The 20,836-nt window shown below is 33.2% G+C and overlaps 1 protein-coding gene across 9 annotated transcripts in view; it reads right to left on the reverse strand.

The window, feature by feature from the left end:
• The window catches only part of DMD (dystrophin), a 1,072,200-nt gene that overhangs the window by 581,911 nt on the left and 469,453 nt on the right, over positions 1-20,836 (reverse strand). For all 9 annotated transcript variants that reach the window (XM_033051053.2, XM_033051056.2, XM_033051052.2 and 6 more), the window contains 2 exons: positions 9,284-9,478; positions 1,167-1,339 (listed from right to left, as the gene is read on the reverse strand). In XM_033051053.2, the coding sequence (XP_032906944.1) occupies positions 1,167-1,339; positions 9,284-9,478 (368 nt within the window). The remainder of the gene's footprint in view (positions 1-1,166; positions 1,340-9,283; positions 9,479-20,836) is intronic.

Consider the following 20,836-nt stretch of genomic DNA (forward strand, 5'->3'; position numbering starts at 1 on the left):
TTTTTTTGGTTTTTTTTAAGCTTTACTCTCTTCTCTCTCCACCGATCTAAAATCAAAGCTAGTGACTGGCAGACAGTGGAAATAATATCTCTAGGAATTTGGAAAGTGGCAGCTGTTTGCCAATATTTCTAAACAAAGAAAACATAAAAGTTACCAAGTATTGGATTGTAGAACAAAGTCAGTGCAGGGTAAACACTCATAAATATTTTTTTTTCTTCCAGTAACCTCTTACATGTTTAGAATCATATCTTATTCTGCCATTAATGCAATAATTATTTGCAAATTAACTTAATTTTTTGTGTAATAATGACAACGTTTTTAACAACATTTTCTTATATAAATGATATTTCAAAGCATATGTGTAGTGCAAAAAGTGATATTTTATCAAATATAAATCTACTGTCTTTTGAGGTGGCATATCAAATAAAACTTTTAATGTCAAAATTTCAGCATTTCCTGAGCAGCCAATTTTGTAAAATTCCTATGGATGGAAGGTTTCAATGAATGGAACTAGTTATTAATATAAAACTATGACTTTTTTAATCTAAGGAAAAGTTATTTGTTAACTCTTTAATACTTAGAAAAAAGGTATATCACATAAATCATAGTAATTTATGTATCATTACTAGTTCAAGGGTTCAATGCTGTTGCCTGGGGACCAAGAAAGCAGCCCAGTTTATCAGGCTGCTTGAGCCTGGCTCTCAGGCTCTTCAAGGACACAAACCCAAAACAAAGATATAACACCTGTGGTGTACATGACTAGTCTCATGGACTGTGTTTCTAGGGGTGTCTTCTCCTCTCTCCAATGAAATGTCTGTAAATTGTTTTCCACGATGCACACTATTTAAATCCATTATTTCCTTCAATAAATGCTCTTTCTTGCTCTTTCTTGCTCATGTAAGAAAGTTGCCATGTTACTGTGACTATCACCACTCCAGGAACTGCACACATTAACAAAATGCAAGTGATAGCTGGTCAAAACATTTTCATATTTTCAGTTTTACAAAAAATCCCACAAATTAAATTAAAATTCTACATAAATGTTCCATGCTTAGTTGGCATAAAGTATTCTTTGTGACAAAAAGAAGCAAAAGAACCCAATCATCAACAATAAGCCAAATATTAAAGAAAGCCATCAGAAAGAGCAAGTTTTAAAAGTTACTTACGCTTGTCGCTCCCTGTACATCTTGTTAACTTTCTCCCATTCAAAATTAAGTTGAGTCAGCTTTTCTTGTATATTTGCTGCTTCCTTTGGTGTAACATTTTGCAAAGCCGGTGTCTTCTTGCTGTTAATAATTTCTACATGACCCTTCAGTCTCCCCAGGCTCTCCTTAATGCTCTGTAATACAAAGATTTTGAAAAATAAAAACAAAACAATGTTTTTATAAATAACAAATAATTGTTCATAAGCAAAATAAATAGTTACAAAATCCTAATTAAATCACAACATTGATAATAAGAGTAATTTTACAATAACCTGGCTGTCCAACCTTTCTTTGAAGACTGAATGAAATACATCTGAGGAAGGTGATGGTTGGACGGGAAACAAAGTGTCACTGACTCATAAGTTCCGCATGTCAGTATGTACATTTCCTGACTTTTCGTTTCCCTTTACTTTCGAATTCAGAAACAACTCCTTGGAGCAGTCACTAGGAAAAAAGCCCGAGCCCTACAATCCCAGGTAGAGCCTGCTGAGATATGATTTTGTGGTGTGCAGTGTGATCACTGTGAGGAGTTGCAGAAGAACTGAGTAAGATGCAGGCAGAAAATCTTTAATTACAACAAAAAAACAGTGATCTGGAAAACCAAAAATATTGGCCGTTAATTTAACTTGGTTGGCAAAAAGCATAAACTTGGTATAAAAATGACACTACAAAACTCATGCCCCTCAGACATGACAGTAAAAAAAAAGCAATCCCTTGATGGTTTTTGATTGAAGTTCAAAAATAATGGCTTTTGTTTTCATCACCCAAGTTTCCTAGACTGCAATAAACAAAGGTCTTGCAATCAATCTATACAAATGAACCAAAACAAATGTTTGGTAGACAGTCAGCAAAGGAAATTTCACACTCATTGGTTTAAATAAACCATAGCTTTAAATATTTGGGGGTTTAGACATGGAATATCACAGAGCTTCAGTAATAATTTAGAAGGAAAAAAAATCAAAAATCTATGTCCTTTAATATAAAATGAGTTGCTCTGGATTTTAAAAAATAATCTTACATCCCCAAAAATATCATCACTTTCGTCTCCTTTTATGTGTGTCTTTATTACATGCCCTTCCATAAATATTTTAAAATTATTCTTTGCAAATTAAATATGATACATACAGCCAAGTTTTACTTTGCTTTCTGGATAAAAATAGACACTGAGAAAATATTCCGAGGTAAAATTCAGTGCGTACTAAACTGTGTTATCCAAAATTCTTAAGTAGCAGGTGTAAATGAAATTTTTTACCATGCTGTTGATGATTTTTTTTTTTTTGTCATTCATTCCTTTTTCCTAGTTGTAATCAAACTAAATAGTAATTTTCAATTTGTTCCAATCCATGGAACATTATCAAACCATTTTAAAACTGCATCAAATTATACTAATTTTGATGCTGGTTTTAAAGTGTTGCTCTACTAGTAACCTTCCATGTATAAAATTTAGCATACTCAAAGCTGCAGAGATGTGTGCAGTCGTTTATAAAGTGGACAAACTTCATGGGCAGCTTGAACCAAACTGAAGCCCTTCCCAGTCCCTGAGTAGGGAGAACTTCTCTCTCTCCTGCCTTTCTTTAATATTTGTCTGCTGTGAATGTTGATTTGGCTTCTAACTCTGCAATTCCTGGCTTTTCCTAATAAACCCTTATGATATCCACGTAGACTGTACTTATAATTTCTTTGTCATTCATCATTTGTGAATTCTGATTCAACAAATGGCTTTGTTTTTTTATCATAATCACTTTTTTTCATAATCAGTCCACACCATCTCATGGCTAGACAAGTTCACAATTCTATTGTAATGAATTTGATTTTAAAGCAGTTCTTAGAACCATCGGTATGACAGAGTGTACTGGTCTAATAGTACTAATATGAAGCAATGGGGGAGTAGGGATAATTATCCAAATTGCTTTCTCCTGCAAATTGCTGGATAAATATTTTAAAAACCCTAATAACTTAATAAAAAATCTGAATAACACTTGAAGTGACAAAATTGGTTGTATTTTTTTTAACCAATTAAAGCTATTGCATTGCATTTACAATTTTGTAAAATATAAGACTTGAAGTCCTTACGTAAATTTGAAGGCAATGCATTGAAATGATTGCATACAAAACCACCCCACAAAAGAAAAAAATACTTTGGGTTCCCTGGGTTCCAAGAGCTCTAGCACTACAGTATGCTATTTTTTCGGGGGAGAAAATGTAAATTCCATAACACCCCTCATATGTATAATAATTTGAATTTTTAGGTCTTGAGAAACGTGACTTACATTTAGCAGACAGAATGAATATTTATAAATCAAAAGAGAATGGTAGATGTCTGGTCTCTGGAATGAGTCACAATAAGGAACTTGTTTCCTCCTTGTCAGCAATCTATCTTGTGAAGGGAAAGCTGGCTGAGTCTGTGTCATTACTCAATAAACCTCATTTGACTTTCCCAGAAAAACATCTCACATTCCATGTTCCTTACTCAGGTCTACTTAAATCAATGTTGTTAATGTAAATGTAAGAAATATCAGGTAAAAAAAAAAAAAATCTCTAAATATTTCAAGATTATATCCTATGAATATAAAGACGGCAACACATTCAGAAAACCTCATCCCTGACTAAAAATTTGCATATTTAAAGAAAAGGAGAAAATCTAATTGAAATGTTCTAAGCCACCAGAACACACTTAAGCATCCCAGTGAAGTGTCCTTTTCAGTAGGTCTGAATATCTGCTCATCTGAGCCACCTAAGAAGGCACTTCTAGTGTTCAACATGTTCAAGTAACCAAATGAAGAGTAATATATGTGACTATGTATATTTAAATTTTAGTTTTTTTAAGTTAACTAGATTAATTTACTAAATATTATAAATATATGAAATGCATTTAAGCACTTCAGAATTGATAAGTGGTATATCCCTTAATGTTTAAAATTAGTAGCCTATGAAAAATATATAGAATTTCCATGTCATATTGTTTAAAGAACAGCTGCTACAGACAGAACAAGATGATAAAGCTGATGTGTTGTAAATGAGTGTCCACAAGAAAAAAAGAAAAAAAAAAAAAAAAGAGAAACCATGCATATATACACATATACTCATGTATCTCAAACATATTCCCCATCTTTCTTTCATGTTGAAGAGAATGATCTGCAAGCAGTTATCAACAATGCCTTGGGAGATTTTGTAACATGGTTAACAGAAGCAAACAAAGCTTTAATTTTTTAGAAAAAAAAGATAGCAGAAAATTATTAGCAGTTGAAGTGACAGTAGCCTTTAGGGACTGATCCATCTCAATGCTCTTAAAAGAGAAAACAGAGTGCTAGAGACTCAAGCCCCAGTTCATTTTCACTACCTGGAATTTGTCTTTATCTGCCAGAGAAAGACAACTTCCTGTAAGAATTCAGTTCCTTGGCTATTTGTGTACAAATCTGTCACCAAGCACACTGTTACTGACAGATCTATTTGGAGAGTGCATGTGAGCACACTCAGTTCTAAGCTATGACTAATTGAGTTTTATTGAGCTGCAGCAGAAAATCACTCTGAATTTCACATTGCTTCTTGATAAGAATCACTACACACCAAATACATATTCCAATGTGTAAAACTAAAAATACACTTTTTTGACATTCCATAAATTTGTAGAATGATGATTTATGATTAAATGTATAGCAGATTTGTCATAATATTTCATGCTTTTTGTACTAACATGAAACCCAGTAACAGCACAGTTTTTAGTAATCATGGATTGCTGGAAAAAATCTACAAATTAATTACAATTTTAAAATCTGTATGGAATAATGAGTTACAATATCTAGCATGGGTATGACTGGCTACATAAACCATTTTGAAATGGGATTCTTGCTGCCAGAATCCTGGATGTATGATGTGTACAATGAATTCCTATATTCTAAAATTTGACACAGTAGAAAACAGTGCAAAAAACCTGCTCTGTCAGTAGGTGAAGGATTACCAAAGGAAAAAAGAAGAGAAAAGATGAATTAGAGTATTGAAATACCGATATTTAAAAAGCAACATAGAAACCAACCCAATTTTTAATGAACTAAATAAAAGCCCTATGGGAGATACAGAAGAAGATGAACTAGAAGAAGAATTGTTAGACTGATTATGCAAGATATACATTTATCTTACATATATAAGAAATCTCTTCCTCAGAGCCAGATGGCTTTCCATATTAAAACTATGACATCATTACAAATTATGATAGCTAAGTGTATAATCATATTCTACATATTCCTGCCAAAATTAAGAACATTTAAAAAAAATACTACTAATAAAAAGAGACACTAAAATCTACAGGTTTTACTGCAGGTCTGCTGTATAATTGTATAACACAAGTAACCTCAGGAAATAAGTTTTGCATTCTAAGTTAATAGAATTAAGTAATGAATAGGCACAACTATGACAGTGATCCTTAAAAATTCTACTAACAACTTTTTCACATACTGTTATAAATTAGGCTTCTTAAATTCCAGGTATACTGTTTCATTTAAAAACTTTTACTATGTGTTAGCAAAGAGAAATATGTGTTTTATTCTCTGGTTAATCAGTGCATTTATTTCAGTGTATACATTTCCCACTAAATGATCTGGAGCTCAAACAAGTCAAGTAGGTTGCATAAGATAATCACTACATGGGGAAACTTTGTCTTAGTATGGACAATAGGACCATATTAAGTAAAATATATGCAGCATTTTACACTGATTTAACTTTTAGGAAACATTTGAAACATCGGTTGCAAGGAAGGATAATTATCTAAAATCTGAAGGTATTGTATCCCTACATTTGTTGATGCAGTGGAATCCATTATAATCACAATCAGTTCTACACAGGTAGCTCAAAGATTGTGAACTCCATCAATATGAACAACATCAGTAGCAGACAGAAATAATGTCTATGCTTAAAACAACAGTTGTCCTGTTTTGAGAGTATATCAGGCCAACTTTACTAACCCATCAATCTATGAACCATAATTTTCTGTACAATCAACTCGAGTTTCAGTTTTGATGGAACTATGATAGAATATTTAAATTGTTAAATTCTGTCAGCACAGAGATAAAGAAAAGCTGAGGTGCTGTGTGTCATAATACTTGAAAGAGCTTGTAATGGGATGATGAACAGATTGCAAGGTTCACTTTATGAGATAAAGTGACAACCCTTGGTTTCTCTATCTGACTTTTCCACTCCCTAAAGCTTAAAATGAAGAGAAAAACATTCCTATGAACTGGATTCAGCAGATACACTAAATGTGCTCATTAAAATATTACAGTTTAGTAAATGTTAAAAGCTACCAGATTTTTGTGGCAAAACCTCATATTTTACTATTTCACATGACTTTGATATAAAAAGTCAGTGCTATGACAATTTATATTAGCAATTTCTAATTTGTATTCAATATTCATCCTATTTGACAATGAGTAATCATGTTTAAGTAATATTAAACATATTTACTCTGAAGAAAATGTTCAAAGCTGTTACAACTGATTCTTGTAAATAAACTTATTTTTCCTTTTACAGATTAATTAAAATGGATTCCTTCTGAATGGGAGTGAAAAAAAATCAAAATCTCAGTTTTAAAACAGAGCTATTCATGACAGTTCTGTAATTTGATTCATGCAAATCTGTCAGAGAAAAAAAATCAACGACAATTTAATTTCAAACCTTTCCCAAACAGCTTCTGAACAATTTATGCACTACTTTTCTATTTTTACTGCAGGATACTGACAATGATGGATGCTTTTCCTTGGAAATAAATATTCATTAAGCAGGCACAGATCAAACCCATACCATTCCAAAAGCCCACAAATGTGCAAGACCCATTTACTTCTTAGAAAAGATTTATTTTGGAAGAAGATGGAACTGTGCCCACAAATGCATCTCATAACAATTTAATAGTTCAGTTAAATTAAACCTATGGTAGTACTTACTTGTAACCTCAGTAATCAATATTATTAAAGTTAGTGTCAGCTCCAATAATACCAAATATATGTGGGTGAACAACAGATTACTTATGGATATGAATCAGATAAAGCTAGCCCAAATGTAAAGCATTAAGAAGAGCTAAAAGGAAGTAATTTCCCAGTAAACTTCCTGAGGTAGACCACTGTTTCTCCATCCAATCCTTTAATGAACAGAAGTTAATCAACAAGGATCAAGTAGGCACTCGTTAGCCGTGATTTACATAGTAAATGACTAATTGTTGTTGGTTTTTTGTTTGTTTGTGTTTTGTGCTGAAGGGATTGTTTAAAATGAAGAATTACAATTAGATTGGCATGTTTTGTGCTTCAGTACTCAGACTGACTTTAATTTACTGGTACTGAATTAGGAGTTGTTAAAAGAAACAGCCTACTGGTATTTGACACCTATTGATTGACATCCTATTACCAGTCCTGTGCTTCCTTTGATCCAACACTCCACTGTTATGCTTCACTACCCAACTCTACTGCCTTGCTAGGAGACTGAAAACATCCTAATTTTCACAAGCTGATAAGAATATTTGTGTGTATGCACATGTGCATGAAAATGCCTAAAATATATAATATCTATGAATATCTAAGAAATATAGTCAGATGTGAATTTAATAGCAACATATGGACGTGGTTTTGTTACCTATCCTCGGATGTGGAAAGAGATGAATGGGATCCCACAGAGGAAAATTCAGAGCATATAGCCAGAGCCACTGCCCTGATCTCCCTCTAACCTTCTTTCTTATAGCTGACCATAGGCAAATTCCAGCCTCTTTAGGCTAATCTTTACTTTAAAAAAAAAAAAAATTCCTTTTCCTAAATAATCACAGTAAAATGGATATATAGTATTTTCTTCATGCTGGATGACAATTTGGAATTGCTGTAATTATATACAGCACTTGAGCACATTTTTTTACAAGGTTTTTCTCACACAAACATTATTCTGCAAAAGCTGATAACTCATTCATCTACTTAGGCTTACAACTTTAATCTTATTCTCTTCTTATGTCAATTCTGTGTTGGAAAAATTCCACCAATTTCAAAAGATTTCCATGTTGCAAGCATTGAACAAAACAGGCAGTAATATTTCAAGCACTGAAGAAACTACACAGTAATATTTAAAGTCATACTAACAATATTGAATTTGATTTTTCTTAACTACATACTGGATAATATTCTCTGTTTAGCTAGTTAAGCTGAAATAACTACCTGGAGTAAAGACCCAATAAAACCTCAAGTTTTCTTTTTTTGGTCTAACATGGTATCCAACAGCTAAATTTTACTTGGTTTTCTTCCTGTTCCAATAGGAATAATTTCAGAAATCATACACTATAATAAAACAGTCAAGATTGGGTGTGGACAGGGTTACTTAGTTAATACTCATATTACCAATCACAGAATCCTCAAATCACTTAACCACTAGGAGATGAGCTCAGCTGGTCAGAGCATGGTGCTAACAACGCCAAGACTGAGGGTTCAGTCCTTGCATGAGCCATTCACTTAAGAGTTGGACTTCATGACCCTTTGGGGTCCCTTTCAACTCAGAATATTCTGTGATTTAGACTGGAAAATATCTAAATCGAGTCCAGCCATTAACTCAGCACTTCCAAGTCTACCACTTAACCATATCCCCAAGTGCTAAACCTATGTATCTCTTAAATAACTCTAGGGATGGTAACTCAGCCATTTCCCTGGGCAACCTGTTCCAGTGATTTAAAATAATTTCAGTGAAGATTTTTTTTTCCATTTTCCATACACAAACAAACCTTTAGCCACAAATCACAAATTCTATCTTTAAATATACTTTGCCTCTCCATCCTTTCTCTCCCATTCAAAGACTTCACATGCAGATACTCTAATGCTCTTGTCCTCCAAACACAGGTTCAACAGGTAAAAATAAATGAACACTTCAGTGTTTTTTGTATTTTGTCTCAATGTGCCCCCAAATACAAACATCCATATATGCACACATCTCAGGGCTGGGCTTAGAAAACAGATGTCTCATCTTGTGAAACAGATGTCTCAGAATGAGCACAGGCTGCCAAACATACAGAAGCCCCAAAATGATGCAATCTAATCATTGCTAAGAAAACCTTTCCATCTTACCTTGAGACACTCTTCTTGTTTGTAGAGATCCTCACAGTCCTTAGCCTGCAGAACAGGAGAATTAAGGCGCTCTTCCACTTCAGACAAGGCTTGCAGAAGGTGAAGGATCTCTGCCAGGTATGTAGAAGGCACATGAGTGGTTTCCATAGTCCTAGTTTCAGTCATCACAAAAGTTGTATCTTCACGAACTGTTTGCTAGTATAGATATACAACAGAATGTTTCCTTTAGTTTATTAACACCAGACAAAATTACAACAATGCAATTTCCAGTTTACAACCCAGAAACAAAAAAAATCAAAAGTAACTTTGAAGGACAAATGCAGGAAATATCTGAGGTTTCAGAGAGCAGAGATCACTCATATTCCTTGTGTGTTTGAAATGGTGGTACTGAAATTAATCCATGCAAGAGTGTGCAGGCTTTTCTTCTACTCTCCAAAAAATGTAGAGAGGAAATACAAGAGTATGCTGAGTGTTACTGAGATTTCAGCGCTGGCACTTTCATTTTAAATCACCACACCCCTTGAAAAATCTGTCCTTCATTAAGAAATTTAATGCATGCCAAGTTTAAAATAATAAATAATTTCAAGGTATCAGGTAAAATAATTACTTGTATAATAGACACAGTTCTTTAAATAAAATGCAACATATAACAAATATGCTGACTCTATACTTCCAACCATGCTAAGAACTTGTTCTTTAATGTAGTAAGCACAATTTGGAATTTTCTGATCTGAATGGTCTTTAATGCAGTCTTATTTTTAAAAGAAAACTCAGCAACACACCTCTTCATGAAGTTGAAGTTAGGATTATTTTTGTTTTGTTTTGTTTTGTTTTAATATGGAAAATATGAAATAGACACCCTATTCTGGAAGCACATGCATACACCAAATATAAAGACATCCCAGGATGTTTTGGTTCCAAGAAAACATTTAGTTGATTCATGTCATTTGAAAACATACTGACATATAAGGTAACAAAAAAGTGGCTGCTTATATAAACTCTCTGTATTTCTCATTTGATTTATTAATGAATATATAAAAATGTAATACCTAAAGTGTGCTTTGGAACAGGGAGACTTCGGATTGCTTCTTTTCACTAAACTCCAAATACTAAATCACCTGCATGTCCATTAAAAAAGGGAAAGTTTAAGATATCAACTATTTGTGGTTTCACAAGCGCAAGCTTGTTTATGGATTTGTAGTGTGGGACCAAGATCCTTTGTGTTTGATGTCTGTCTTCTCAAAAATATAAACTTTAATTATTGTCAGCCTCAAAGAATAGTGCAAGTAACTGTTGGTAAATGTCCAAAAATCCTATTATTTAGATTTGGAGACATTTATGTGAAAGACAATTGATCAATGGTCCTGAAGAAAACAACATCATCATTTAGCTACTCATTATGCAAAAGAAAACAAATATAAGCACACACTACCTCAGCAAGGTGTCTCATTTTAATTCAGGACATATTTCTCTCTTCAGTTACCGAGCTGAGTCATCTGGTTCTTCAATTTTCTTTAGAGTCTTAAAATATGCATATACACACTCTAGAAGATGTATGCATATCACATATAAAGCCCATAAAGTTATCTGTAGAGTTGTGTTATTCTGTTGCATTTCTTATGCAAATTTAATTGCTTTGCTTACACTTTTCTCACTAAATGACTTTCTCAGTACATCTGCTAACACTGAAACCTCTCTAATTACCATATCACTGCTGTAATTTTTATTATTTTAAATAAATTGCTTTTTAAAAAAAAGTGGCTTGCCCCCCATATGTTTCATGAATCACAGGCCCTGCCAAAATAACAGTTTACTCTGTTAAACCTGAAGAAAAAGCTGTCCCATTAGAAAATGGAAGAATCTCAACAGGCCACTGAGACCTGCATGCAGCAATATATATTTTAATTCCTCAAGACTGCACTGTGACACATGTAGCAATGAACTTCAGACCCATATAAGGAACATTTTAACTATATTTTAATTTTTCTTATTGACTAGGAGGACAGAATATTTCTACTTGCAGTAATGAAAAGAGCATGCTGGGTATACAAGAGTTTCCACTCAAAAAGAGGCCACATGAATATGTGAAGTGGCATACAAAATGCCATTAGTTACTGTAGTTGTATGAGATTAGCCTATTCTTTTCAGTCCAAATTTAGGCCAATAAATATATATACACACATACATGCCCATGCATGTATTTAGATAAAATAAAATCTGTGTTTTCTCATTCTAAACTGTCCCTGAAACTACAAAAAATTCAAGCATAAATCAAGTCTGTAAGCACTTCATGGATATCACATTTAATTATTTATAGTAGCAAAATTAGGTATCTTTCAATCACTGTTACAAAGAAAAACGGGATGTATACAGCCATATATTCACACTGCTCTTACAGAAAACTTTACTTATTTCTCATAGATGGATGATTCTATAATTCTACTATTTATATTGTTAGTCAAACTGTAAAGCACTACAATCAGAGAAATAAATAAATAAACAAAAGGATAGATATATAAAAGCAGACACCTACCAGAACCTGCCCTCATATTTTCGTACATTATTAAAAAAAAAAAAAAAAAATGACCCCGTCAAAATAAATTAGTTTCTGAATACTATTTTTTAAAAAGAGTTGAAAATTTGATACTACATTGGAAATCATGGATTATCTTTGTCTTTATTGGGGTTTTTTAACAGGTCACAGGTGTTTCTTTCCTTCTATCTTTCCTGCATCAAAATTATCATAACAGAACCCACAGCAGAACATGTCATCTTGCACCAAAGAACGGAGGGTAGGCATGTCCAGTACTGACAATTTAAATCAGCAAAGAGAAGCTTATATTCTGGACAAGAATTTTACTTGAAATGTAAAACTGAAACTGAATCATATCCTAACTCTGTAGTGAGAAGAAAAAAAAAAAAAACAACTTTAATTCAGAAGATATATATGTAATTGCTAATAACAAAATGGCTCATCAGAACCATGCTATTTTAAGATTTTATAAGGAATAAAAATCAATAGGAAAGTGGAAATTAAAGATTTAGATAATCATTTAAGAATGGTTTTGGATAAGTTGAATCCAATAAAATGGCAGAATGCATTAGAATTACTTCAAAATATACTTAAAAATACTTAAATTATTATTTTTAAAAAATATATAATACAACATATATATAATATACAAATAAACTCTTAAGTGATTGGGAAATGCTGGAGTACCTAGCCACTTCCTATAGTACTATTTCTGTAAAATACAATTTTAGTGATATTTTTTTTCCTTGATTGTCTGTGAGATAATGATGTGCGAATTATTTTTTGTCTCTGAAAGAACTTATTTTGTGTAAGACTTAGCATTTCATTCATTGCTTGTTATCAAGCATTATCATGTCTTGCATAGTAAATTGAATTTTCTTTCCCATCATTGCAAGATTTTAATTAAGGGACACAATCTTTCCATACTCATGATTCCACTTAAACTGATTTTATTGATCGTTACCATGCCCTACCAAGTGCACCAAAACCACAAGAAACAAATTCATGACCTCTCCTTACAGAGAATGGCAATAAGGAAAATCAAAACAAACCAACAACCCAAAGTAACAACAAAATCTCAACAAAAAGTACTAAAATAATGCAGGTTTTGCTGAGAAATTCACATACCTTCTCCACAGAAATACTTGTGACCATTACTGCCTACATCTAACATGGTGGTGGCACCAGAGCTAACTAGCCTTAGAGAATGCTGCTAATTTCCATTCAACGAGGGAAAAATTGTTGCTAAAGCACCTTTCACCTATCTCAGTGTATCCATTCCCTTTCCTCTTTTTGCCAAGGGAATAATCCCAACACCACTTTTGCTGTTCAAGAGTTTACACCCAGAAAACCTCCAACTTTCTTGTGTCAGATCTTGACAACTGTTTCATTTTTTGGTCCCTTCTCGTGGTAGGCTCCAAACTTCAGTGTCTTTTGATTGAATGACTTCACACAAACATGGAAGGAGTAAAGCTGCAAAACATTCCCATTTGCATTGTTATACCTCAACACTGCTCCTGGCAGCATCCTGATGAGAGGTTCAAAGAAAACACACAAATGTGCCTACTCCTGAAGTGAAATAACACTTCAGAAAGCATTCTTTGCAAGCTGCTGTATATGAGTGTAAAAAGTCTGTGTGACCTCTGCAGAATAAATGTGGTGTGCTACACATATTAAAAAACGAAAGGGAGCAGACAACACACTTCTGGACAAAGGCAGTGATACCTGAGAGACTCCAAAAAAACCACAGGGTATCTACCAGCCCATGTTCACCATCAATATATCAAATAAAGAATTAGACACACAAAAGTATGATAAAATGCTTGCAGAGGTCAATATCCACTTTAAAGTACATATTTATAGAAAAGCTTTCATTCACCTATGCCAACTGTGAGTGGTAAGGTCAGCTAAACTCAGAGAAATTTATTCTGCCTTCTGTGTTGCTAGCAATATCTTACCTGTTAGTGTGCCTATAAGCAGAAAGATAAAAATTATACTGATTATATGGAATTTTCACTATGAGTTTGGATGGCCTTAGTCAATCAGAAACAAGTTATCAGAACAAAAACAAGTATCACTTTCAAGTACGGAGGGACCTAAATCCTCGATCCAGGATTAAAAATGTATAAATTCCTTACGTAATTCTATGTAGACAAGACCTTAAAAGACACTGAAAACAGTAAAATATCTTTAAAATATTGAGAAAAAAAATTTTTAAGTATGAACATAAATATTGTCTCATGTATATGATTTTTTCTACTCATGTTGCAGAGTGGTTGCAGTCCACAAAATCCTGCACATTGTAACATTTAAACCATATAGTTTAATGCTTGTATTTAATTTCACCAGTCACTTACACATACAAAAAAAAGAGACTTTAAAAATATACATGACTATTTTCAGCACTGTTCTTGGACAGAGAGTGCTTTATGCCTTCACACCACTTCTCTGCTAAGGCATACCTTACTCGAGAAACACTGCTTTAGCAGTTTTTCTTCTGTGATAAAATGACTCTACTAGATCTATACATTAAATTAAATAAAGCAAACCAAAATGAAGCTGTTCCTAAAAATGGCATTAATTAAAAAACATTTCAGTAAATTTTAGATTCTAGTTTGAAAACTATTCATCAACAGGCATCAACCAGCCTGACCTTAATTCCATTTATATTGTCTTATTTCCCCCCTCATAACTTGATTGTAATGAAAAAGTTTTCTCCATAACAAAATGTCTCTTCCCTGTATGCATAAGCTTAAATTCTGGGATATCTCCCAATACCTCAGACAGTTCTGCTACAGTCTGAAGAGTGCATTATTTTACTATTTAGATGTGGTAGGTATTTTGTTTTGGGGGTTCTTAAATGTAGAGTTTAAAAACTGTGACAAAGCATTTTGATACTGCAGCCAGTCCTCTGTGTCTCTTGCACCCTCATCCCTTTGGAGCCCTCCAAGATGTTGAACACGCTTGGTCAAGCAGTAAAATGAACACCTTTGGTAATCCCTTTCTCACTTGCTGAACAATGTTTTTGTTTTATTCCGGCTTACATAATTCCTTCTAGATAGGAATTCTCCTCAAACTGAGGAACAGCGACACATTAAACCCAAAAGCAGCTTATTTGAAAATTTACCCAGATCTCCTTACTAAAGACCTGCTAACTTGCACAGAAATAAGGGACTAAGATGATTAAAATCGCCAGCAGTTCTGCTGTTAATTTTTAACCTGGTAACTTGCATCTACTTGCCAAGAAAAGAGAAAAATAAATTAATTTCAACTATGATGAGACTGGGGTAAAAGACTCTCATACAATTAAATAAATTCAATATGTTTATTTTGTTTGTTTGCTTTTTTTTTCCAAAAAAGAAAAGAAGAAAAATAGGGTAATGTGTATCTTATACTACATCTGCAATATTACCATGTCCCGAACAAAAACAAAATAGAGTAACATTATGGCATTATTGACTAATTAGAACTGCTGGGATATAGAAAATGTCTCTTGTTCCAAATAAATTATGCATATATCCTAATTCCTTCTGACAATGATGGCAGATCTCAATAATTGCAGCAGAGCAAAACTAAAGGAATCCATGGCTGTCACGCAAGTTTAAACAGATATTTGCAACATTAAAAAAGGAATTATTAAATCCATTAAAGAGTCTATATCATAAGTATTTTCCAAACACTGCTCAGACCATGCACAGTCAGTAGGATTTTGGGGGGAGATAGTATCAATGAGCCAAGACAGATAGCCATTATCAGTATTAAAAATCACGAAACAAGCAAATGCTTACATTACATTTTGGATGAGAAACATCAGAACACTGCAGAATTTACATCCTAGACTGATTTTCAACAAGTATTTTAAAATGTTCTTTAGTATTTTATGAGAGTTTACTGGGAAAATATTTTTGTAATTGATTTATATGTGTTACCTTCCAGTAGAAAAATCATATTTGAAAGTTTTTATACGTTAATTATAGAATACATAAATCCAGAGGAGTTAGCTATTTCTTGGATTGATCTTGTAATTTTTCACACCTAAAAGACATCCAGACATTATACATGCCATACTCCAGTAAATATCTACTTGACACTTCAGAAAGTTAAACTCTTGTACAGAGTCCTATATCCCTATAGCTAAAATGTCCATTTGTGACACATTCTATTGATTTTGTTAAACCAGTATCATAAACTCAGGAGGAAATACTCAAAAGAATAGAAGGAATTTCAAATTAATTTTTCCTGAAAACAAGATTTCAAAATCATGTTTCTTGGACTGTGATAAGCTATAGAGGTGAAGCAGTGATAATAGTGGCAGAACTTGTATGACACAATTTGATGGAAGTCAGCCTACTTAAGAACAGATTTTGGTCAATGCCAACTTATTAAATGGCTGATTTATTAAGACTACAGCAGTGCCACAATCCTAGATAGCATTTATGCAGACTAAGGGCAGGAAGCTTTAGGGCTGCCTTAAGTATGTATATGTAACTACACATTGATCACCAAGAACCAACTAATGATAAAGTTCAGCTATGTTAGAATACAGACTACTGCTATCTGAATTAACGAAACCATTTTGGAATTGACTGCTAGTTTGTGATGTTAACTTTCCAGCTATTTATTCCAGCTACATCTGTTAGATAATGTTGACATAATTTACTAAATTACTAAAAATAACATTAAAGTATCATATCCATAATGAATGCAAACAGCTTCAAAGAGCAAAGTCCTAAACCTTAAACTCTTATACCTTCCAGAAATGTTAAAAATCGTTGCTTAATTATTTTCCATTTTCAATCTACATTTATAGAGATACAACCATAAATAATAACAATAGGTTTTGTTACTTAGGCTGATTTTGTTACTTCAGGACAAATATTTGTCTCTTTTAATGATGTGAATAGAACTGCTGTCCATCCAGAAGTTTTGAAAGCTAATTAAATATGCTCAAATAGAAAATTCAGGACTCACACTGTATGTTGCAACCCTGTATCCAAGATGTATTAAGAATGGTATGTCTCTTAATTCCTGTTACCCCTGTAAATCCATGGACTGTCCCTGTATGCCCCTCTGTTACCCTATTGGCAGAAAGCCAAATTTCCCCTCCCGTTTCCTGACCCTAGAAAAGACCCCAGACTTTGGGCACGTCTACAGATTTGCTTCCTTTACTTTGTGTGTATAGTTAGAAGTATCCATAAAAAAAACCCGACAAAACAAAACAAAATAAAAAGCAAAACAAAACAAAAAAACATAACAAAACAAGACAAAAAATAACCCCAGAAAACAACAAAAAGCCAAATAATCACCTCCAGCCATGAGTGATGTTGACATTCTGAATTGTAGACAAGATGAAAATCATCTCTTAAAAAAATACTGTCACTTAGGGCCAGATCATTCTGCAGGAGGTATTTTCCCTTATTATTTAGTGCAATAATATTGCCAAGTAATTTTTGACACCAAAATCCACACCATGTAATTTATTCCACTAATAAATCATAATATACTGTAGCAGAGAAAGTAAGATGGTAATTAGCTTCCCTGTTTTCCAAATAACTGGGTAATTATAAAGAAGAAAATATTACAGTAGTACAATGCTCAGTTTAGTCTGAAAGCAAAGACCACTGGGTGCAATGTTGCACAGGATTTTTTAACCAAAGCCTTGGTCTTGTCTCCATCTCAACTAATCTCACAGCAGTGAGAAAAGCCTGAGGCACAGTTAAGACCACATTTGTATAACTATATCATTTGAGGCTAAATTTGTAGCCCTGCTTTAGTCCATGTTGCAGCAAGAGTTTTCACTCCTATGAGACGAGGCAATGACACCGAGCTTCACTTTTAAACTTGAGAATGCAATTTAGATCACTTCACTAAAGTTTATAAAAGATAACGAAAAATGGCAGAGAAAAATATTTTCTGAAAACTCCTATCCCTCACAATATGTGATTTTAAAACTTTATAGCTAAAATACTACAGCTTTACAGTGATGAGAGTGAATACTGTACAGAATTAACAAGGAAATTTCAGGGAAGAAAAATATGCTTTAGAAAAACTCAAAATAGCAACGTAAACTTGTCCACTTATATAAAAATGCTGTGGATTGTCTTCACTTAAATTACTGCAACACTGCATACATTCATTTTAGACAGAGAAGGGAAAGTGCATTTTGAAATGCATCTATAAAATTAGCTCTTCTTGAGCTATATCAAAGACAATCTTCATCTTCAGTGGATACTGTCCCATCTTTCCCACAACTTCACCTCAATTGAGACAGAAAATTAAAGGATTTTAAATTCACTTAAACTATCTGGAATATATTTTCTACTAGGAATTTCCAGGTTGATTAATGCTGGAAAATAGATGTAAGCATCCACCTTCAATTCTCTTCCCTAAGTTCCTCATTCATCCTCGTGCTTTTTGCAGATCACAGTCATAAAAGCCCAGTTTTAGCTATGCTGTGTAAAGCTATTTGTTTAAAAAGGTGCCACTGCCAATGTCAGAAAAGTTAAATGGTGTCACAGTATCACCTCTGTCCTGTTCGTAGGAGACCCAAAGTGCACAGTTGAATTGGATACTAATCCATCACTGTACAGTTCTTCTGTCCAGTAGTTGTTTACCTGCTTTTTCTAATGTCTTTTCTCTCTTTTATTTCTCTCTCCATTCATTCTAGAAATAATGAACAACTAGTTTGCCACTTCTTCTTGGCAACCATTACTTGTTTATTTAACCCAAGAAACACTTAAGCAAGGATAAGAGAAGAAAATCACTTCATTCCAGCACCAGTGTTTGTGATAACAGTGGAAAATAACTGAAAACAATGGTAACATATCACCATTGAAGTGTCCATGGTATTTTGATGCAGACAGGTAATCAGGACACCCAGTCCTGTGCTTATCTAATGGTGATATATCTATTTAAATTATTTTTTGATTTATATTTTAGAAAATATCTTTATATATAAACATAATTTAATTGTTAAAAAAAGTTTGAATTTTATTAAGCTAACGAAATAGAGCTCCATAGGGAAATATTAACCAAAACCTGCAAGATAGTCTTAAGGAATGAAAGTAAGTGAAGTCTTGAATTTCAAATATAAATTTGATCAGTCTTTAATCTGGTTCCAGAAGCTGAACACATACTCTCTCACCTGAAGTGATTATCCAGGTAGGAGACAGGCATTTTGAATTTCTGAATGCTTTAAAGGGTCTTAAAGAGAATAATGTCTTTTATTTGGGAAAATGAAGTATACCACACACCAGTATACCATACACCACTAATGGTGCTGGTATTTTATCCATGTTGCAGGTAACTATTCAACTTCTCATACTAAACCACTTACCTTATAAAAATAAAAACAAATTTTGTATAACTATATTCCTTATTCATTCTTGAACAAAACATAGTCTAATTGGTATGAAAAAGACAGCTTCTTCTGTTTTATCATCATTTGGCCAAAATCCAGGCCCAAATATTTCAGTAGCAAAATGATCACAAATTTCAATAGAATGTGTGTGTCACCAATAAAATTACTGAAATTGGTAAGCATTTTTTTGCTTGTATATACAATAGTAGGCACATAATTTTGAAAGATTGCAAGAGGTTCTCTTGTCCTAAAGATACTCTGTCTTACTATTTCTAGCATGAATAGCTCAGCCAAGAGAGAAAAGTTGAAACACCACCATCTATAATAGCAGAAAGAAGGTTGAGCATCTTGTTAAAATACGGTAATAGGACATACATGAAATAAAAATTTACAGTGTAGGCCTGTGTTCATCTAGAAAATGTTTTTTAGTGATAAAGTCCTTCAGCAGTCTACACCCAAAGTAATTTCAGTCAGCTCAGGAAAATCTAAGCTGAGCCAAGACACAAACATGCTCACAGACTATTGAAATGAAATTGGGAAAAAAGTTCTAGAAAACAGACATTAGGGCAATTTAATTAAACTTAATCAACATATCCAAAACTGATTTTGATCCTTACTTGAATTAAACCATCCAAATCTACTCTTTTCTCTACCATGGATAATTATTTTCAACACCATGGAAGAGTAGCTAAACTGTTTCAGAAAAACGATATAACTGAAGGAAGATTCATGTTTAGTCTGTAGAAGGGGGAATTGGAAACTTTTCTGAAAATACTGTGGGACTGCCAAGGCTTAATGATACCAGGTGCTTTAGAAATAATTTTCCTTTACCCTCTTTAATGCTATTTTGTACTGGGGCTTTTTGTTTGTTTGTTTGTTGGTTTTTTGTTTGTTTGTTTTTTAATACATGCAATTTTAATGTTAAAAAATTGCATACAGCTGTAGGATTAAACTACAAAGGCTTGTTTTGCTGAGGAGTATCTTAAACTATTATAGATTTCCGTGGGATTTAGCAGTTTATCATAATTTTAAAACATCATAGTGAAATATTTCAAATATTTCACTTCTTTTTATAAATTATTCGGATTTCACCACTGGTGTTACTACCAACTGATTTTCTGCCCATTATTTATTCTGCCACATATGAATAAAGAGAACAATGTGTGTGAGAAAAAACTTGTAAGACAACAAGAACGCCACATTTTATTTTTTTTTTCATTCAATGTAACTTTAGGTTGTGTGCAATTGCATTTATGTATTCGTGTACCATGTTTAATCTCTAAATGCAATGAACCCACCTTTTTCGTTATAGAGTGTCATATTGCTGACAATTTTCATAGAGAACCACTATACCAAACTGATTAATATCTCAAAAGTGTTATTAAACAGTACATGCATGTTTGAGGTGATATGGATATAATATATTCTATTCTTAGAAGTGGTGACAGAAAATTTCTTTTTCTAAATATACACCAATATATATTTGTCAATTAGTTGGATATTTACTCCTGTGTATTTGTGAGACAATGAGGATTTAACAAGGATCTGCCATTCTAGAAAGAGTAAATCCTTCAAAGGTCACAGTTTCTGTACCCTTCTGACAGGTCTGCCCAGCAAAAACTGGGGAAAAGTAAAATCCAGGGGAGCATGATAATTTCAA

The sequence above is a fragment of the Catharus ustulatus genome, chromosome 2, assembly GCF_009819885.2.
Source record: "Catharus ustulatus isolate bCatUst1 chromosome 2, bCatUst1.pri.v2, whole genome shotgun sequence".
NCBI classification, from domain to species: domain Eukaryota; kingdom Metazoa; phylum Chordata; class Aves; order Passeriformes; family Turdidae; genus Catharus; species Catharus ustulatus.